The sequence below is a fragment of the Hypanus sabinus genome, chromosome 3, assembly GCF_030144855.1.
Source record: "Hypanus sabinus isolate sHypSab1 chromosome 3, sHypSab1.hap1, whole genome shotgun sequence".
Taxonomy (NCBI): Eukaryota; Metazoa; Chordata; class Chondrichthyes; order Myliobatiformes; family Dasyatidae; genus Hypanus; species Hypanus sabinus.
The window spans coordinates 2,362,329-2,384,950 of NC_082708.1; the positions used below are offsets into that span (position 1 = coordinate 2,362,329).

The window sequence follows — 22,622 nt, forward strand, 5'->3', positions numbered from 1 at the left end:
GGCGTCACAGGTAGACAGGGTCATAAAGAAAGCTTTTGGCACATTGACTTTCATAAATTAACGTATTAAGTACAAGAGTTGGGATGTTAAGTTGAGATTGTAGAAGACATTGGTGAGACGTAATTTGGAGTCACCTACCTGCAGGAAAGTTATCAATAAGATTGAAGCAGTGCAGAGAGAATTTGCAAAGATGTTGCCAAGACTTGAGGACCCAAGTTATTGGGAAGGTTTGAATAGGTTAGGTCTTTATTCCCTGGAGCATAGGAGAATGAGGGGAGATTTGATAGAGGTGTACAAAATTGAGAATTATAGACAGGGTAAATGCAAACAGGCTTTTTCCACTGAAATTGGGTGAGACTAGACAGTCGGTCATGGGTTAAGGGTGAAAGGTACAATATTTAAAGGGAACATGAGGGGGAACTTCATCACTCAGAGGTTGGTGAGAGTGTGGAACAAAAGCCAGTGCAAATAAGGCAGGTTCAATTTCAATATTTAACAGAAATTTGGATAGGTACACAAATGGAAGGGGAATAGAGAAATATGGTGCAAGTGCAGGTTGATGGGACAAGGCAGAATAACAGTTTGGCATGGACTAGATGGGCCAAAGGGCCTCTTTCTATGCTGTCATGTTCTATGACTCTCTCATGACATTCCCAGCAATTTCTCTGTTCCTGTGTACACTCTGTTACGTGCCCACACTGACTGTGGTGTGGTGCAGAAGGTCAAACCGCTGCCTCACTACCCCAGAGACCCGGGTTCGATCCCAGCCTCTGGCTCTCTCTGTGCGGAGTTTGCATGTGGCTTTCCGTTCCCTTCCACACACCAACAACGTATGGGTCAGGGGGTTAATGAGCTGCTGTAACTCGGTCCCAGTGTGTGGCTGAGGGGTAGAATGTGAAGTTGGGGGCAGTGAGAGAGAGAACTGATGGGACTCGATGGGCCAAATAGCTCCGGGTACAGCCCAATACAGCCCACCTCCCTCTGCCACCGTCTCTTACCTGTTTACTAACACAGGAGGGTGCCTGCCTGTGGAAGATAGCCTCAGTCAGAGCCCTGGCCTCTGTATCATCATTCCAGTCACTCTCCTCGAACATGCCCATACCTTCAACAGACAAAAACAAGGGAGGGTCATTCTCTGCCACCGTCTCTTACCTGTTTACTAACACAGCAGGAGGGTGCCTGCCTGTGGAAGATAGCCTCAGTCAGAGCCCTGGCCTCTGTATCATCATTCCAGTCACTCTCCTCGAACGTGCCCAGGGAGGGTCATTCTCTGCCGAAGTCTCAGCGCTATCCCCACATCCCTCCCTCCTTCATGGAGAGAGCCAGGAGCACCAAGTTTCTGGGAGTGTCCACAACAGACAATCTCACCCCGTTATTCAACAGCATCTCTTCACTGAAGAAAGAAGAGCAGCACCTCCCCTCCCTGAGGTGAATGGGGCTCCAATCCACCCCCACCCCTCCAATTTAACAATTTTTACAGGAGCACCATCGGGAGTGCCCTGACCAACTGCATCATTGTCTGAAATGGGAATTGCAAGGTGTCTGACATAAGACACGACAAAGGACTGTGAGGACTGCTGAGGGGATCATCAGGATCTCTCTTCCATCCATTGGAGATATCTATTACGATCGCTGTGTACACAGGGCCCTTAGCATCATCAAGCATCCCTCCCGTCTGTGCAAAGACCTCTTTGACCCCCTACCATCGGGCAGGAGGTACCATTGCACTAGAACGAGAACTGTTCGGATGGGAAACAGCTTCTTCCCCCGGGCCGTGAGACTTCTGGACTCCTTGCCACCGCCCAGGTCTCATCACGTATGAAGTACCAGTAGTGTTATACTGTTTACTTTTGATCTTGCATTGTGTATTCAGCTCATTACTTGTTAATTTATTTGTGGTAATATTGCTTTATGCATTATACGTCTGAGTTCTACATACTGCGTTGCGCACCTCGGTCTCATTTGGCAGTACACGTGGTGGAATGGCAATAAGCTGCACTTGAACTTGAATATCCTTTGCATGTCCAAAAACCTGTCCACAGAATCTGGGTCTCGGCTTCCCCACCATCCCGGTCAGGAAACTCAAAGAACTCATCCCCCTCTGCCCAGCCTCACACTGACACTGTGACTGGTTCAGATCTCCTCAACCAGGGGACAGCATTCCAACTGGTTTCATCACTATCTGGAATGGAGTGGCCACTGCACGGGATCAGAAAAAACTGCAGGAAGTTGTAAACCCAGCCAGCTCCATCATGGACACTGGCCTCCCCAGCATCTTCAAAAGGCAATGCCTCAAAAAAAAGATTGGTCAGCCTTATTGCTTGGGGAAAGCAACTGCTTTTGAGCCTGGTTACCTTGATGTGGCTGCTATGTAGCCTCCTCCCTGATGGGGGTGGGACAAACAGTCTGTGAGCAGGGTGGGAGGAATCCTTCATGGTGTTACTGGCCTTTTTCTGTTGGGATATTAGATATTGCGTATTGGTCAGAAAATGATGTTAAACAATCTTGAACTTTATGTGCATACATAAAGTGACCGTAGGCACAGGAGTGTCTGTACATAAGGGGACTCTGACAGGAAATGACAAAGTGGTGGTGGTGGGGTGGGTCAGCATGACAGCTTAGGGAAGTAACTGCTCATGAGTTTAGTGACCCAAGTGTGGATGCTGCATAGCCTCTTCCCTGATGGAGTGGGTACACTCGCAGGGAGGAGGTTCAGGAGCCTGATGATCCACACTCGATGGTTTAGGAACAGTTTCTTCCCCTCTGCCGTTCGATTTCCGAACGGTCCATCAACCTGTGAACACCAGCTCACTCTTCCTCTATTACATTACTTAATTCTAGGATTTATAATTTTTGTCTTTGTAACTATACTGTTACAACAAAACAACACATTTCACAATTGTCAGTGACAATCAAGCTGATTCTGATTAAGCTCTGCCCAGCATCTCCCCACGAACACCTCAGAACTCTACAAGTTTCGTCTCCACTCTGCCGAAGTGTGACCTCCACAATCTTTCCCCACAGCTTTCACCCTACACAGGTGTCCCCCCCCCACCCCACCTTACAAAGGTAGAGCGCTCCTACGAAACCCTTCTTAAGCCGAAACGACGTAAAGCGAAGAACCATTCATTTATATGGGGAAAATTTTCGTAAAAGGGAAAATCCTCTTTGCAATGCGAAAACAGGTCTTTTGTGAAAGTGAAGTGACGTAAAGCGGGGGGCACCTGTAAAGCCATAAGATTCGGAGCAAGAAGGCTGCGAGTGAACAGCTGATTTCAGGAGTGAAGGCAGTTTTTACTACACAGGGTAAAAGAGAGACAAGACTGCGCAGGCACATGATGTCAGTCAGTAGAGCGGGAAAGATTTAAAAAGACCGCCATATCCAGCGGGCAGCAGAGTGATAGGGCATTGGCTCAACGGGCTTAGGTGGTAACAGGACAAGGCAAGGTAGGTTTACCTGTGTTAATTGTGGAAAGGAGGAAGTATGCGTGTGAGACCAGTTTTCTGTGCTTGGTGTAGGATTTGGGAGGTCCTGGAGTCTCCCAGCCTCCCGGACGGCCATATTTGCACCTGGTGTGTCGAGCTGCAGCTCCTGAGGGACCGAGTTAGGAAACTGGAGATGCAGCTCAATGACCTTCGCCTGGTCAGGGAGAGCGAGGAGGTGATGGAAAGTAGCTGCAGGCAGGTGGTCACACCGGGGTCACAGTCAGGCGGAGGAAGGGGAAGAGTCAGGTACTAGAGAGTACTCCTGTTTGAGTACTGTTGGGGGGGACAGCCTACCTGGAGGAAGTGGCTGTGACCGTGCCTCTGGCACACAGTCTGGCCCTGTGGCTCAGTAGGGTAGGGAAAGGAAGAGGAAGGCAGTAGTGATAGGGGACTCTATTAATAAGGGATCAGACAAGCGATTCTGGGGATGCAGGAAGAAACTCCAATGGTAGTTTGCCTCCCCAGTGCCTGGGTTTGGAATCACGTCCAAGATATCCTGCGGTGGGAGGGAGAACAGCCAGAGGTTGTGGTACATATTGGTACCAAAAACCTGAAAAAAGACTACAGGGAGTTAGGAAGGAAGTTAAGAAGCAGAACTACAAAGGTAGTAATCTCAACATAACTGCCTGTGTCACGCAACAGTGAGAATAGGAATAGAATGAGGTAAAGGATAAATGTGTGGCTGAGGGTATGGAGCAGGGAGCAGGGATTCAGATTTCTGGATCGTTGGGACCTCTTTTGGGGCAGGTGTGACCTGTACAAAAAGGACAGGTTGCACTTGAATTCCAAGGGGACCAATATCCTGGCAGGGAGGTTTGCTAAGGCTATTGGGGAGAGTTTAAACTAAAATCGTAAACACAAAGTACACTGCAGATGCTGAGGTCAAATCAAGTCATACAAAAAAGCTGGATGAACTCAGCAGGTTGAGTGGCATCCGTTGACTGCTCCTTTCAACGGATGTTGCCCGACCTGCTGAGTTCATCCAGCTTTTTTGTACGTCTTTATTTAAACTAGAATTGTTAGGGAGGAGGAAATCAAACTGAAGAGACTGGGGAAGAGGCGGCTGGCTCACAAAAAGAGAAAGCTTGGAGACAGTGTGAGAGGGAGTATAGGCAGGTGATAGAGAAGGGACGTGCTCAGACCGAAGGCTTGAGATGTGTCTCTTTTAACACAAGGAGTGTTGTGAACAAAGCAGATGAGCTTAGAGCATGGATCAGTACTTGGAGATATGATGTGGCCATTACAGAGACCTAACTGGCTCAGAGACAGGGAATGGTTACTTCAAGTGCAGGTGCAGGGTTTTAGATGTTTCAGGAAGGACAGGGAGGGAGGCAAAAAGAGGTGGGGGCATGGCACTGTTGATCAGAGATAGTGTCACGGCTGCAGAAAAGGTGGACGTCATGGAGGGATTGTCTACGGAGTCTCTGTAGGTGGAGATTAGGAACAGGAAGGGGTCAATAACTTTACTGGGTGTTTTTTATAGGCCGCCCAATAGTAACAGGGATATCGAGGAGCAGATAGGGGCAACAGATCCTGGAAAAGTGTAATAATAACAGAGTTGTTGTGATGAGAGATTTTAATTTCCAAAATAACAATTGGCATCTCCCTAGAACAAGGGGTTTGGATGGGGTGGAGTTTGATAGGTGTGTGCAAGAAGGTTTATTGACACAATATGTAGATAACCCTACGAGAGAAGAGGCTGTACTTGATTTGGTATTGGGAAATGAACCTGGTCAGTTGTCAGATCTCTCAGCGGGAGAGCATTTTGGAGATGGTGATCAGAATTCTATCTCCTTTACAATAGCATTGGAGAGCGATAGGAACAGACAAGTTAGAAAAGCATTTAATTGGAGTAAAGGGAATTATGAAGCTTAAATTGGAAATAGATGTTCTTATGGAAAAGTACAGAAGAAATGTGGCAAATGTTCAAGGGATATTTGTGTGAAGCTCTGCATAGGTATGTTCCAATGAGACAGGGAAGTTATGGTAGGGTACAGGAACCGTGGTGTACAAAGGCTGTAATAAATCTAGTCAAGAAGAAAAGCTTACAAAAGGTTCAGAGAGCGAGGTAATGTTAGCGATCTGGAAGATTATAAGGCTAACAGGAAGGAGCTGAAGGAGGAAATTAGGAGAGCCAGAAGGGGCCATGAGAAGGCCTTGGCGGGCATGATTAAGGAAAACCCCAAGGCATTCTACAAGTATGTGAAGGAGGATAACACATGAAAGAATAGGACCTATCAAGTGTGACAATAGGAAAGTATGTGTGGAACCAGAGGAAATAGCAGAGATACTTAGTGAATACTTTGCTTCAGTATTCACTATGGAAAAGGATCTTGGTGATTGTAGTGATGACTTGCAGCAGACTGAAAAGCTTGAGCATGTTGATATTAAGAAAGAGGATGTGCTGGAGCTTTTGGAAAGCATCAAGTTGGTTAAATCGCCAGGATCGGATGAGATGTACCCCAGGCTACTGTGGGAGGTGAGGGAGGAGATTGCTGAGACTCTAGCGATGATCTATGCATCATCATTGGGGACGGGAGAAATTCCCGTGCATTGGAGGGTTGCGGATGTTGTTCCTTTATTCAAGAAAGGGAGTAGAGATAGCCCAGGAAATTATAGATCAGTGAGTCTTACCTCAGTGGTTGGTAAGTTAAAGGAGAAGATCCTGAGAGGCAGGACTTATGAACATTTGGAGAGGTATAATATAATTAGGAATAGTCAGCATGGCTTTGTCACAGGCAGGTCGTGCCTTACGAGTCTGATTAAATATTTTGAGGATGTGACTAAACACGTTGATGAAGGAAGAGCAGTAGATGTAGTGTATATGGATTTCAGCAAGGCATTTGATAAGGTACCCCATGCAAGGCTTATTGAGAAAGTAAGGAGGCATGGGATCCAAGGGGACATTGCTTTGTGGATCCAGAACTGGCTCGCCCACAGCAGGGAAAGAGTGGCTGTAGACTGGTCATATTCTGCATGGAGGTCAGTCACCAAAGGAGTGCCTCAGGGATCAGTTCTGGGACCTTTACTCTTCGTGATTTTTATAAATGACCTGGATGAGGAAGTGGAGACATAGGTTAGTTGGTTTGCTGAGGTGGAGGTGTTGTGGATAGTGAGGAGGGCTGTCAGAGGTTACAGCTGGACACTTATAGGATGCAAAAATGGACTGAGAAGTGGCAGATGGAGTTCAACCCAGGTAAGTATGAAATGGTTCATTTTGGTAGGTCAAATATGATGGCAGAATGTAGTATTAATGGTAGGAATCTTGGGGTCCGAGTCTATAGGACACTCAAAGTAGCTGCGCAGGTTGACTCAGTGGTTAAGAAGGTGTATGGTGTCTTAGCCTTCATCAATCGTGGAATTGAATTTAGGAGACAAGAGGTGATGTTGCAGCGATAAAGGACCCTGGTCAGACCCCACTTAGAGTGATGTGCACAGTTCAGGTCTCCTCACTACAGGAAAGATGTGGAAAGCATAGAAAGGGTGCAGAGGAGATTTACGAGGATGTTACCTGGATCGGGGAGCATGCCTTATAAGAATAGGTTGAGTGAACTCGGCCTTTTCCCCTTGAAGCAACGGAGGATGAGAGGTGACCTGAGAGGTGAATAAGATGATGAGAGGCATTGATCATGTGGATAGTCAGAGGCTTTTTCCCAGGGCTGAAATGGTTGCCACAAGAGGACACAGGTTTAAGGTGCTGGGGAGTAGGTACAGAGGAGATGTCAGGAGTAAATTTTTTTTACACAGAGAGTGGTGAGTGTGTGGAATGGGCTGCCAGCCATGGTTGTGGAGGTGGATACCATAGGGTCTTTTAAGAGGATTTAAGATAGGTACACGGAGCTTAGTAAAATAGAGGGCAATGGGTAAACCTAGGGACATGTTTGGCACGACTTTGTGGGCCAAAGGGCCTGTATTGTGCTGCAGGTTTTCTGTGTTTTTTCTCTATTAGATATAGGAGCACATCTAGGCCATTCGGCCCATTTGTCTGCTCCGCCATTTCATCATGACTGATTCATTTTCCTCTCAGCCCCAGTCTCCCCATTACTCTTCATTCCCTGACCAATCAAGAATCTATCAACCTCTACCCAATGACTTGGCCTCCACAGTCACCTGTCGCAACAAATTTCACAGATTTACCTCTCTGGCTAAAGAACTTCCTCATCTCTGATCTAAACGGACGTCACTGTATTCTGAGGCTGTGTCCTTGGATCCTAGACTCTGCTATCACAGGAAACATCCTCTCCAAATCCACTCTATTGAGGCCTTTCAGCATTTGATAGGTTTCAATGAGGTCACTTCTCAGCCTGCTGAATTCTCGTGAGTACAAGTCTAGAGTTATCAAACACTCCTCATATGACAAGCCTTCCAAACCCAGAATAATTTTGTGAACCTCCTTTAAACCCTCTCCAATGTCAGCACATCCTTTCTTACACTAGGGGCCCAAAACTGCTGACAACACTTTCACTGAGGCCTCACCAGTGTTTAATAAAGCCTCAACATTACATCCTTGTTCTTATATTCCAGTCCTCTTGAAACAAGTGCTAACATTGCATTTGCCTTCCTCACCACAGACTCAACCTGGAAATTAACCTTCTGGAATCCTGCACAAGGACTCACAAGTCCCTTTGCAGCTTGGATATTTGAATTTTCTCTCCAATTAGAAAATAGCCTACGCTTTTAATTCTTCTACCAAAGTATATGACCATACACTTTCTGATACTGTATTCCATCTGCCACTTCTTTGCCCATTCTCCTAATATGTAACCTCTCTGCTTCCTCCACACTACCTGTTCCTCCACCTGTTCTCTGCAAACTTGGCCACAAAGCCATCGATTCCTTCATCCAAATTAATTTTTTTTAAATCTCTCCCAGCACAGACCCGTGTTACCAGCAGCCAGCCAGAAAAGGCTCCCTTTATTCCCACTCTTTGCCTCCTGCCAATCAGACACTGCTAGAATCTTTCCTACAATACCATGGGCTCTTAACTTAAACAAGAGTGTCACCTTGTTCCAAGCCTCTGAAAATCTAAGTACACAACATCCACTGATTTCCTTTTTCTATCCTGCTTGTCATTTCTCCAAAGAATTTCAAAAGATTTTCCCTTAAGAGAACCATGCTGACTACAGCCTATTTACCACGTGCCTCCAAGTACCCCAAAACCTCACCCTTAACAATCAATTCCAACATCTTCCCAACCACTGAGGTCACAGTAACTGGCCAGTAATATCCATAGCTACATTCTCTTGGCCCAGAATCTTTCTACCTCAGCCGTTCAAGATACTTATCACACAGTGACACAGCACAGGTACAGGCCCTTGACCCAACCATACTGTGCTGGCCAAGGAACATACTAAACTACAAACCCCATTTTCAGAAAAGTTGGGATATTTTCCAAAATGCAATAAAAACAAGAATCTGTGATATGTTAATTAACTGACAAAAGTACAAAAAGATTTTCAATAGTTTTACTGACCAACTTAATTGTATTTTGTAAATATAGACAAATTTAGAATTTGATGGCTGCAACACACTCAACAAAAGTTGGGACAGAGTTAAAATAAGATTGAAAAGTGCACAGAATATTCAAGTAACACCGGTTTGGAAGACTCCATATTAAGCAGGCTAATTGGTAGCAGGTGAGGTATCATGACTGGGTATAAAAGTAGCGTCCATCAAAGACTCAGTCTTTGCAAGCTAGGATGGGTCGTGGCTCACCCCTTTGTGCCAAATTTTGTGAGAGAATTGTTAGTTCAAAAGGAACATTTCCCAACGCAAGATTGCAGAGAATTTAGGTCTTTCAACATCTACAGTACATAATATTGTGAAAATTCAGAGACATCTCAGTGCGTAAAGGGTAAGGACGGAAACCACTGTTGAATGTGCGTGATCTTTGAGCCCTCAGGCGGCACTGCCTAGGAGACCGTCATGCTACTGTGACAATTATAGCCACCTGGGCTCGGGAGTACTTCGGAAAACCATTGTCACTTAACACAGTCCGTCCCTGCATCCAGAAATGCAACTTGAAACTGTATTACGCAAGGAGGAAGCCATACATCAACTCTATGCAGAAACGCCGGTGAGTTCTCTGGGTCCGAGCTCATCTCAGATGGACCGAAAGACTGTGGAACCGTGTGCTGTGGTCAGATGAATCCACATTTCAGCTAGTTTTCGAAAAAAACGGGCGTCGAGTTCTCCGTGCCAAAGATGAAAACAACCATCCTGATTGTTATCAGCGAAAGGTGCAAAAGCCAACATCTGTGATGCTATGGGGGTGCATCAGTGCCCACAGCATGGGTGAGTTGCATGCATGTGAAGGTACCATTGACTCTGAGGCATATATTAGGAATTTAGAGAGACATATGTTGCCATCAAGGCGATGTCTCTTCCCGGGACGTCCATGCTTATTTCAGCAGGACAATGCCAGACCACATTCTGCACGGGCTACAACAGCGTGGCTTTGTAGACACAGAGTGCGTGTGCTTGACTGACCTCCTGCCAGTCCAGATCTGTCACGGACTGTTAAGCAGCTGAAGTCTTCTATCAAGCAAGAATGGACAAAATTTCCTATTGCAAATCTACTACAATTAGTATCCTCAGTTCCAAAATGATTAAAAAGTGTTATTCAAAGGAAAGCTGATGTAACACAATGGTAAACATGCGTCTGTCCCAACTTTTGTTGTGTGTTGCAGCCATCAAATTCTAAATTTGTGTATATTTACAAAATACAATTAAGTTGGTCAGTAAAACTATTGAAAGACTTTTCTTTGTACTTTTGTCAGTTAAATAAAGGTTCACGTGAATTAACATATCAGATTTGTTTTTATTGCATTTTGGAAAATATCCCAACCTTTCTGGAGATGGGGTTTGTAGTTCCAATTACCTGTTGGATGGATATCTCTGAGCTCTTACCACCAGGAAGGAGGCACAGCAGCACCAGGAGTCAGACTGGGTAAGTTTCTTCCCTCAGGCTGAGACCAATGAACGCCCTGCCACCACGTTAGGGGAATGAGGGATGACCACACAGCTGTTTATAAAATCATGAGGAGTATAGATAAGATGGACAGTCATCATCTTTCCCCCAGGGTTGGGGAGTCTAAAACCAGGAGCACAGATACAAGAGTGAAGAGATTTAAATGAGGTTTCTTTACACAGAGGGGTGGGTAGGGTTACCTGGAGTCTTGGATTATTTATTTTCATGGGTCTGTTTTTGTACGTGCTATGTGTGACTGTTGGTACTGTTTTGCATCTTGGCCCTGGAGTAATGCTGTTTTATTTGGCTGAATTCATGTATAGTTGAATGAAATTAAACTTGAACCTGAATGAGCTGTCAGAAGAGTACACTTTAAGCATTTGAAAATGTACATGGAGAACGGTATGGGCAAAACACAGGCAACTAGGACTGGCAGGAAGGTTGCTGTGAAGGGTAGGGATCTGTTGGGCCAAAGGGCCTGTTTCTGTGACTCTGTCACTGGGTCTGAAGCACCTCCTATTTCCCAGGTATACATCCCTCAGCAGGTCACCATGTCATCAGTCAGCGCAACCCCCCCCCCCCCCCCCCACAACAAAGCACAGTGCAGACCTCCCCCATCTCTTCCCCACCCACCAGATAACCCAATCATTAAATGTTATTGCAGGAAAGCAGCATTCACCATCAGGAACCCCCACCATCCAAGATATGCTCTTTTCTCACTGCTGCAATCAGAAAGGTACAGGAGCCTCAGGACCCCACCACCGGGTTCAGTAACAGTTATTACCCCTCAGCCATCAGGCTCCTGAACCAAAGAGTTCTTTCAACTTCATTCACCCCATCATTGGAATGTTTCCAGAAGCTATGGACTCATTTTCAAAGACTGTTCACCTCATGTTCTTGATATTTATTGCTTTTTTTTGTACTTGAAAGTTTACTGGCTTTTGCACACTGAATGATCGCTCAAGTTGGTGCAGTCTTCTGCTGACTCTATTCTGATTATTTTTCTATTGCAGTTTCACTGAGAATGCCAGAAGAAAATGAATCTCAGGGTTGTAAATGGTGAAATTTATCTACTTTGAAAATAAAGTTAGTTTTGAACCACATTCCCATACACATTAAACATCACCCTCACCACTCCACCACACTTTGCATCTTCTCTCAATCTCCTCACCCTCTCACCGTCACCCACTCCCCGTCTCACAGTCCCTCACCGTCACCCCCTCCCCGTCTCACAGTCCCTCACCGTCACCCCCTCCCCGTCTCACAGTCCCTCACCGTCACCCCCTCCGTCTCACAGTCCCTCACCGTCACCCCCTCCGTCCCACAGTCCCTCACCGTCACCCCCTCCCTGTCTCACAGTCCCTCACCGTCACCCCCTCCCCGTCTCACAGTCCCTCACCGTCACCCCCTCCGTCTCACAGTCCCTCACCGTCACCCCCTCCGTCTCACAGTCCCTCACCGTCACCCCCTCCGTCTCACAGTCCCTCACCGTCACCCCCTCCGTCCCACAGTCCCTCACCGTCACCCCCTCCCTGTCTCACAGTCCCTCACCGTCACCCCCTCCGTCTCACAGTCCCTCACCGTCACCCCCTCCCCGTCTCACAGTCCCTCACCGTCACCCCCTCCGTCTCACAGTCCCTCACCGTCACCCCCTCCGTCCCACAGTCCCTCACCGTCACCCCCTCCGTCTCACAGTCCCTCACCGTCACCCCCTCCGTCCCACAGTCCCTCACCGTCACCCCCTCCCCGTCCCACAGTCCCTCACCGTCACCCCCTCCCCGTCCCACAGTCCCTCACCGTCACCCCCTCCGTCTCACAGTCCCTCACCGTCACCTCCTCCCCGTCTCACAGTCCCTCACCGTCACCCCCTCTGTCCCACAGTCCCTCACCGTCACCCCCTCCGTCTCACAGTCCCTCACCGTCACCCCCTCCGTCCCACAGTCCCTCACCGTCACCCCCTCCCCGTCCCACAGTCCCTCACCGTCACCCCCTCCGTCTCACAGTCCCTCACCGTCACCCCCTCCGTCTCACAGTCCCTCACCGTCACCCCCTCCCCGTCTCACAGTCCCTCACCGTCACCCACTCCTTCCCACAGTCCCTCACCGTCACCCCCTCCGTCTCACAGTCCCTCACCGTCACCCCCTCCGTCTCACAGTCCCTCACCGTCACCCACTCCGTCCCACAGTCCCTCACCGTCACCCCCTCCGTCCCACAGTCCCTCACCGTCACCCCCTCCTCCCCTCGACCCTCACCGTCACCCCCTCCCCGTCTCACAGACCCTCACCGTCACCCCCTCCGTCTCACAGTCCCTCACCGTCACCCCCTCCGTCTCACAGACCCTCACCGTCACCCCCTCCGTCTCACAGTCCCTCACCGTCACCCCCTCCGTCCGACAGTCCCTCACCGTCACCCCCTCCGTCCCACAGTCCCTCACCGTCACCCCCTCCCCGTCTCACAGTCCCTCACCGTCACCCCCTCCCCGTCTCACAGTCCCACACCGTCACCCCCTCCGTCTCACAGTCCCTCACCGTCACCCCCTCCGTCTCACAGTCCCTCACCGTCACCCCCTCCCCGTCTCACAGTCCCTCACCGTCACCCCCTCCGTCTCACAGTCCCTCACCGTCACCCCCTCCGTCTCACAGTCCCTCACCGTCACCCACTCCGTCCCACAGTCCCTCACCGTCACCCCCTCCGTCCCACAGTCCCTCACCGTCACCCCCTCCGTCTCACAGTCCCTCACCGTCACCCCCTCCGTCTGACAGTCCCTCACCGTCACCCCCTCCGTCCCACAGTCCCTCACCGTCACCCCCTCCGTCCCACAGTCCCTCACCGTCACCCCCTCCCCGTCCCACAGTCCCTCACCGTCACCCCCTCCATCTCACAGACCCTCACCGTCACGCCCTCCGTCTGACAGTCCCTCACCGTCACCCCCTCCGTCTCACAGTCCCTCACCGTCACCCCCTCCGTCTCACAGACCCTCACCGTCACCCCCTCCCCGTCTCACAGTCCCTCACCGTCACCCCCTCCGTCTGACAGTCCCTCACCGTCACCCCCTCCGTCTGACAGTCCCTCACCGTCACCCCCTCCGTCTCACAGTCCCTCACCGTCACCCCCTCCATCTCACAGACCCTCACCGTCACCCCCTCCGTCTCACAGTCCCTCACCGTCACCCCCTCCGTCTGACAGTCCCTCACCGTCACCCCCTCCATCTCACAGACCCTCACCGTCACCCCCTCCGTCTGACAGTCCCTCACCGTCACCCCCTCCATCTCACAGACCCTCACCGTCACCCCCTCCGTCTCACAGTCCCTCACCGTCACCCCCTCCGTCTGACAGTCCCTCACCGTCACCCCCTCCGTCTCACAGTCCCTCACCGTCACCCCCTCCGTCTCACAGACCCTCACCGTCACCCCCTCCCCGTCTCACAGTCCCTCACCGTCACCCCCTCCGTCTGACAGTCCCTCACCATCACCCCCTCCGTCTCACAGTCCCTCACCGTCACCCCCTCCATCTCACAGACCCTCACCGTCACCCCCTCCGTCCGACAGTCCCTCACCGTCACCCCCTCCGTCCCACAGTCCCTCACCGTCACCCCCTCCATCTCACAGACCCTCACCGTCACCCCCTCCGTCTGACAGTCCCTCACCGTCACCCCCTCCATCTCACAGACCCTCACCGTCACCCCCTCCCCGTCTCACAGTCCCTCACTGTCACCCCCTCCTCCCCTCGACCCTCACCGTCACCCCCTCCGTCCCACAGTCCCTCACCGTCACCCCCTCCCCGTCCCACAGTCCCTCACCGTCACCCCCTCCGTCCCACAGTCCCTCACCGTCACCCCCTCCCCGTCCCACAGTCCCTCACCGTCACCCCCTCCTCCCCTCGACCCTCACCGTCACCCCCCTCCGTCCCACAGTCCCTCACCGTCACGCCCTCCATCTCACAGACCCTCACCGTCACCCCCTCCGTCTGACAGTCCCTCACCGTCACCCCCTCCATCTCACAGACCCTCACCGTCACCCCCTCCCCGTCTCACAGTCCCTCACCGTCACCCCCTCCCCGTCTCACAGTCCCTCACCGTCACCCCCTCCGTCTGACAGTCCCTCACCGTCACCCCCTCCGTCTCACAGTCCCTCACCGTCACCCCCTCCATCTCACAGACCCTCACCGTCACCCCCTCCATCTCACAGACCCTCACCGTCACCCCCTCCGTCTCTCAGTCCCTCACCGTCACCCCCTCCGTCTGACAGTCCCTCACCGTCACCCCCTCCGTCTCACAGACCCTCACCGTCACCCCCTCCGTCTGACAGACCCTCACCGTCACCCCCTCCGTCTCACAGTCCCTCACCGTCACCCCCTCCGTCCCACAGTCCCTCACCTTCACCCCCTCCATCTCACAGTCCCTCACCGTCACCCCCTCCGTCTGACAGTCCCTCACCGTCACCCCCTCCCCGTCTCAGTCCCTCACCGTCACCCCCTCCGTCTCACAGTCCCTCACCGTCACCCCCTCCGTCTCACAGTCCCTCACCGTCACCCACTCCGTCTCACAGTCCCTCACCGTCACCCCCTCCGTCCCACAGTCCCTCACCGTCACCCCCTCCATCTCACAGTCCCTCACCGTCACCCCCTCCGTCTCACAGTCCCTCACCGTCACCCCCTCCATCTCACAGTCCCTCACCGTCACCCCCTCCGTCTGACAGTCCCTCACCGTCACCCCCTCCCCGTCTCACAGTCCCTCACCGTCACCCCCTCCGTCTCACAGTCCCTCACCGTCACCCCCTCCCCGTCTCACAGTCCCTCACCGTCACCCCCTCCGTCTCACAGTCCCTCACCGTCACCCCCTCCTCCCCTCGACCCTCACCGTCACCCCCTCCGTCCCACAGTCCCACACCGTCACCCCCTCCGTCTCACAGTCCCTCACCGTCACCCCCTCCGTCTCACAGTCCCTCACCGTCACCCCCTCCGTCTCACAGACCCTCACCGTCACCCCCTCCTCCCCTCGACCCTCACCGTCACCCCCTCCCCGTCTCACAGTCCCTCACCGTCACCCCCTCCGTCTCACAGTCCCTCACCGTCACCCCCTCCGTCTGACAGTCCCTCACCGTCACCCCCTCCGTCTGACAGTCCCTCACCGTCACCCCCTCCGTCTCACAGTCCCTCACCGTCACCCCCTCCATCTCAGACCCTCACCGTCACCCCCTCCCCGTCTCACAGTCCCTCACCGTCACCCCCTCCGTCTCACAGTCCCTCACCGTCACCCCCTCCGTCTCACAGTCCCTCACCGTCACCCCCTCCGTCTGACAGTCCCTCACCGTCACCCCCTCCGTCCCACAGTCCCTCACCGTCACCCACTCCATCTCACAGACCCTCACCGTCACCCCCTCCATCTCACAGACCCTCACCGTCACCCCCTCCGTCTCACAGTCCCTCACCGTCACCCCCTCCGTCTGACAGTCCCTCACCGTCACCCCTCCCTGTCTCACAGTCCCTCACCGTCACCCCCCTCCGTCTCACAGTCCCTCACCGTCACCCCCTCCGTCCCACAGTCCCTCACCGTCACCCCCTCCGTCTCACAGTCCCTCACCGTCACCCCCTCCGTCTGACAGTCCCTCACCGTCACCCCCTCCGTCCCACAGTCCCTCACCGTCACCCCCTCCCCGTCTCACAGTCCCTCACCGTCACCCACTCCGTCTCACAGTCCCTCACCGTCACCCCCTCCCCGTCTCACAGACCCTCACCGTCACCCCCTCCGTCTCACAGGCCCTCACCGTCACCCCCTCCGTCTCACAGTCCCTCACCGTCACCCCCTCCGTCCCACAGTCCCTCACCGTCACCCCCTCCGTCTCACAGTCCCTCACCGTCACCCCCTCCGTCTCACAGTCCCTCACCGTCACCCCCTCCGTCTCACAGTCCCTCACCGTCACCCCCTCCCTGTCTCACAGTCCCTCACCGTCACCCCCTCCGTCTCACAGTCCCTCACCGTCACCCCCTCCGTCTCACAGTCCCTCACCGTCACCCACTCCGTCTCACAGACCCTCACCGTCACCCCCTCCGTCTCACAGTCCCTCACCGTCACCCCCTCCCCGTCTCACAGTCCCTCACCGTCACCCACTCCGTCTCACAGTCCCTCACCGTCACCCCCTCCGTCCCACAGTCCCTCACCGTCACCCCCTCGGTCTCACAGTCCCTCACCGTCACCCCCTCCGTCCCACAGTCCCTCACCGTCACCCCCTCCGTCTCACAGACCCTCACCGTCACCCCCTCCGTCCCACAGTCCCTCACCGTCACCCCCTCCGTCTCACAGTCCCTCACCGTCACCCCCTCCCCGTCTCACAGTCCCTCACCGTCACCCCCTCCGTCTGACAGTCCCTCACCGTCACCCCCTCCGTCTCACAGTCCCTCACCGTCACCCCCTCCGTCTCACAGACCCTCACCGTCACCCCCTCCATCTCACAGACCCTCACCGTCACCCCCTCCGTCTCTCAGTCCCTCACCGTCACCCCCTCCGTCTGACAGTCCCTCACCGTCACCCCCTCCGTCTCACAGACCCTCACCGTCACCCCCTCCGTCTGACAGACCCTCACCGTCACCCCCTCCGTCTCACAGTCCCTCACCGTCACCCCCTCCGTCTCACAGTCCCTCACCGTCACCCCCTCCGTCTGACAGTCCCTCACCGTCACCCCCTCCGTCTCACAGTCCCTCACCGTCACCCCCTCCATCTCACAGACCCTCACCGTCACCCCCTCCATCTCACAGACCCTCACCGTCACCCCCTCCGTCTCTCAGTCCCTCACCGTCACCCCCTCCGTCTGACAGTCCCTCACCGTCACCCCCTCCGTCTCACAGACCCTCACCGTCACCCCCTCCGTCTGACAGACCCTCACCGTCACCCCCTCCGTCTCACAGTCCCTCACCGTCACCCCCTCCGTCCCACAGTCCCTCACCTTCACCCCCTCCATCTCACAGTCCCTCACCGTCACCCCCTCCGTCTGACAGTCCCTCACCGTCACCCCCTCCCCGTCTCAGTCCCTCACCGTCACCCCCTCCGTCTCACAGTCCCTCACCGTCACCCCCTCCGTCTCACAGTCCCTCACCGTCACCCACTCCGTCTCACAGTCCCTCACCGTCACCCCCTCCGTCCCACAGTCCCTCACCGTCACCCCCTCCATCTCACAGTCCCTCACCGTCACCCCCTCCGTCTCACAGTCCCTCACCGTCACCCCCTCCATCTCACAGTCCCTCACCGTCACCCCCTCCGTCTGACAGTCCCTCACCGTCACCCCCTCCCCGTCTCACAGTCCCTCACCGTCACCCCCTCCGTCTCACAGTCCCTCACCGTCACCCCCTCCCCGTCTCACAGTCCCTCACCGTCACCCCCTCCGTCTCACAGTCCCTCACCGTCACCCCCTACTCCCCTCGACCCTCACCGTCACCCCCTCCGTCCCACAGTCCCACACCGTCACCCCCTCCGTCTCACAGTCCCTCACCGTCACCCCCTCCGTCTCACAGTCCCTCACCGTCACCCCCTCCGTCTCACAGACCCTCACCGTCACCCCCTCCTCCCCTCGACCCTCACCGTCACCCCCTCCCCGTCTCACAGTCCCTCACCGTCACCCCCTCCGTCTCACAGTCCCTCACCGTCACCCCCTCCGTCTGACAGTCCCTCACCGTCACCCCCTCCGTCTGACAGTCCCTCACCGTCACCCCCTCCGTCTCACAGTCCCTCACCGTCACCCCCTCCATCTCAGACCCTCACCGTCACCCCCTCCCCGTCTCACAGTCCCTCACCGTCACCCCCTCCGTCTCACAGTCCCTCACCGTCACCCCCTCCGTCTCACAGTCCCTCACCGTCACCCCCTCCGTCTGACAGTCCCTCACCGTCACCCCCTCCGTCCCACAGTCCCTCACCGTCACCCACTCCATCTCACAGACCCTCACCGTCACCCCCTCCATCTCACAGACCCTCACCGTCACCCCCTCCGTCTCACAGTCCCTCACCGTCACCCCCTCCGTCTGACAGTCCCTCACCGTCACCCCTCCCTGTCTCACAGTCCCTCACCGTCACCCCCTCCGTCCCACAGTCCCTCACCGTCACCCCCTCCGTCTCACAGTCCCTCACCGTCACCCCCTCCGTCTCACAGTCCCTCACCGTCACCCCCTCCGTCCCACAGTCCCTCACCGTCACCCCCCTCCCCGTCTCACAGTCCCTCACCGTCACCCACTCCGTCTCACAGTCCCTCACCGTCACCCCCTCACCGTCACCCCCTCCGTCTCACAGGCCCTCACCGTCACCCCCTCCGTCTCACAGGCCCTCACCGTCACCCCCTCCGTCCCACAGTCCCTCACCGTCACCCCCTCCGTCTCACAGTCCCTCACCGTCACCCCCTCCGTCTCACAGTCCCTCACCGTCACCCCCTCCGTCTCACAGTCCCTCACCGTCACCCCCTCCCTGTCTCACAGTCCCTCACCGTCACCCCCTCCGTCTCACAGTCCCTCACCGTCACCCCCTCCGTCTCACAGTCCCTCACCGTCACCCACTCCGTCTCACAGACCCTCACCGTCACCCCCTCCGTCTCACAGTCCCTCACCGTCACCCCCTCCCCGTCTCACAGTCCCTCACCGTCACCCACTCCGTCTCACAGTCCCTCACCGTCACCCCCTCCGTCCCACAGTCCCTCACCGTCACCCCCTCGGTCTCACAGTCCCTCACCGTCACCCCCTCCGTCCCACAGTCCCTCACCGTCACCCCCTCCGTCTCACAGACCCTCACCGTCACCCCCTCCGTCCCACAGTCCCTCACCGTCACCCCCTCCGTCTCACAGTCCCTCACCGTCACCCCCTCCTCCCCTCGACCCTCACCGTCACCCCCTCCGTCCCACAGTCCCTCACCGTCACCCCCTCCGTCCCACAGTCCCTCACCGTCACCCCCTCCGTCTCACAGTCCCTCACCGTCACCCCCTCCGTCTCACAGACCCTCACCGTCACCCCCTCCGTCTCACAGTCCCTCACCGTCACCCCCTCCCCGTCTCACAGTCCCTCACCGTCACCCTCTCCGTCTCACAGTCCCTCACCGTCACCCCCTCCGTCTCACAGTCCCTCACCGTCACCCCCTCCGTCTCACAGTCCCTCACCGTCACCCCCTCCGTCTCACAGTCCCTCACCGTCTCCCCCTCCCTGTCTCACAGTCCCTCATCGTCACCCCCTCCTCCCCTCGACCCTCACCGTCACCCCCTCCCCGTCTCACAGTCCCTCATCGTCACCCCCTCCTCCCCTCGACCCTCACCGTCACCCCCTCCGTCTCACAGTCCCTCACCGTCACCCCCTCCGTCTGACAGTCCCTCACCGTCACCCCCTCCGTCTCACAGTCCCTCACCGTCACCCCCTCCGTCTCACAGTCCCTCACCGTCACCCCCTCCGTCTCACAGTCCCTCACCGTCACCCCCTCCGTCTCACAGACCCTCACCGTCACCCCCTCCGTCCCACAGTCCCTCACCGTCACCCCCTCCGTCTCACAGTCCCTCACCGTCACCCCCTCCGTCTCACAGTCCCTCACCGTCACCCCCTCCGTCTCACAGTCCCTCACCGTCACCCCCTCCCCGTCTCACAGTCCCTCACCGTCACCCCCTCCCCGTCTCACAGTCCCTCACCGTCACCCCCTCCGTCTCACAGTCCCTCACCGTCACCCCCTCCCCGTCTCACAGTCCCTCACCGTCACCCCCTCCCCGTCTCACAGTCCCTCACCGTCACCCCCTCCGTCTCACAGTCCCTCACCGTCACCCCCTCCGTCTCACAGTCCCTCACCGTCACCCACTCCGTCTCACAGACCCTCACCGTCACCCCCTCCGTCTCACAGACCCTCACCGTCACCCCCTCCGTCTCACAGTCCCTCACCGTCACCCCCTCCGTCTCACAGTCCCTCACCGTCACCCCCTCCGTCTCACAGTCCCTCACCGTCACCCACTCCGTCCCACAGACCCTCACCGTCACCCCCTCCATCTCACAGACCCTCACCGTCACCCCCTCCATCTCACAGACCCTCACCGTCACCCCCTCCGTCCGACAGTCCCTCACCGTCACCCCCTCCGTCCCACAGACCCTCACCGTCACCCCCTCCGTCCCACAGACCCTCACCGTCACCCCCTCCGTCTCACAGTCCCTCACCGTCACCCCCTCCCCGTCCCACAGTCCCTCACCGTCACCCCCTCCGTCTCACAGTCCCTCACCGTCACCCCCTCCGTCCCACAGTCCCTCACCGTCACCCCCTCCGTCTGACAGTCCCTCACCGTCACCCCCTCCCTGTCTCACAGTCCCTCACCGTCACCCCCTCCGTCTCACAGTCCCTCACCGTCACCCCCTCCCCGTCTCACAGTCCCTCACCGTCACCCCCTCCGTCTCACAGTCCCTCACCGTCACCCCCTCCTCCCCTCGACCCTCACCGTCACCCCCTCCGTCCCACAGTCCCTCACCGTCACCCCCTCCGTCTCACAGTCCCTCACCGTCACCCCCTCCGTCTCACAGTCCCTCACCGTCACCCCCTCCGTCTCACAGACCCTCACCGTCACCCCCTCCTCCCCTCGACCCTCACCGTCACCCCCTCCCCGTATCACAGTCCCTCACCGTCACCCCCTCCGTCTCACAGTCCCTCACCGTCACCCCCTCCGTCTGACAGTCCCTCACCGTCACCCCCTCCGTCTGACAGTCCCTCACCGTCACCCCCTCCGTCTGACAGTCCCTCACCGTCACCCCCTCCGTCTCACAGTCCCTCACCGTCACCCCCTCCGTCTCACAGTCCCTCACCGTCACCCCCTCCGTCTGACAGTCCCTCACCGTCACCCCCTCCGTCTGACAGTCCCTCACCGTCACCCCCTCCCCGTCTCACAGTCCCTCACCGTCACCCCCTCCGTCTCACAGTCCCTCACCGTCACCCCCTCCGTCTCACAGTCCCTCACCGTCACCCCCTCCGTCTGACAGTCCCTCACCGTCACCCCCTCCGTCCCACAGTCCCTCACCGTCACCCACTCCATCTCACAGACCCTCACCGTCACCCCCTCCGTCTGACAGTCCCTCACCGTCACCCCCTCCGTCCCACAGTCCCTCACCGTCACCCCCTCCCCGTCTCACAGTCCCTCACCGTCACCCACTCCGTCTCACAGTCCCTCACCGTCACCCCCTCCCCGTCTCACAGACCCTCACCGTCACCCCCTCCGTCTCACAGGCCCTCACCGTCACCCCCTCCGTCTCACAGTCCCTCACCGTCACCCCCTCCGTCCCACAGTCCCTCACCGTCACCCCCTCCGTCTCACAGTCCCTCACCGTCACCCCCTCCGTCTCACAGTCCCTCACCGTCACCCCCTCCGTCTCACAGTCCCTCACCGTCACCCCCTCCCTGTCTCACAGTCCCTCACCGTCACCCCCTCCGTCTCACAGTCCCTCACCGTCTCCCCCTCCCTGTCTCACAGTCCCTCATCGTCACCCCCTCCTCCCCTCGACCCTCACCGTCACCCCCTCCCCGTCTCACAGTCCCTCATCGTCACCCCCTCCTCCCCTCGACCCTCACCGTCACCCCCTCCGTCTCACAGTCCCTCACCGTCACCCCCTCCGTCTGACAGTCCCTCACCGTCACCCCCTCCGTCTCACAGTCCCTCACCGTCACCCCCTCCGTCTCACAGTCCCTCACCGTCACCCCCTCCGTCTCACAGTCCCTCACCGTCACCCCCTCCGTCTCACAGACCCTCACCGTCACCCCCTCCGTCCCACAGTCCCTCACCGTCACCCCCTCCGTCTCACAGTCCCTCACCGTCACCCCCTCCGTCTCACAGTCCCTCACCGTCACCCCCTCCGTCTCACAGTCCCTCACCGTCACCCCCTCCCCGTCTCACAGTCCCTCACCGTCACCCCCTCCCCGTCTCACAGTCCCTCACCGTCACCCCCTCCGTCTCACAGTCCCTCACCGTCACCCCCTCCCCGTCTCACAGTCCCTCACCGTCACCCCCTCCCCGTCTCACAGTCCCTCACCGTCACCCCCTCCGTCTCACAGTCCCTCACCGTCACCCCCTCCGTCTCACAGTCCCTCACCGTCACCCACTCCGTCTCACAGACCCTCACCGTCACCCCCTCCGTCTCACAGACCCTCACCGTCACCCCCTCCGTCTCACAGTCCCTCACCGTC

At 56.1% G+C, this 22,622-nt stretch overlaps 1 protein-coding gene across 3 annotated transcripts in view; it reads right to left on the reverse strand.

Annotated features, from left to right (window-relative positions):
• The window catches only part of rrp8 (ribosomal RNA processing 8), a 41,801-nt gene that overhangs the window by 12,975 nt on the left and 6,204 nt on the right, over positions 1–22,622 (reverse strand). For 2 of the 3 annotated variants that reach the window (XM_059963521.1, XM_059963522.1), the window contains exon 2: positions 999–1,102. In XM_059963521.1, the coding sequence (XP_059819504.1) occupies positions 999–1,100 (102 nt within the window). In that variant the 5' untranslated portion in view covers positions 1,101–1,102. Of the gene's footprint in view, positions 1–998; positions 1,103–6,997; positions 7,081–22,622 lie in introns of all 3 variants that reach the window. The other variant, XM_059963519.1, reaches the window with a different exon arrangement.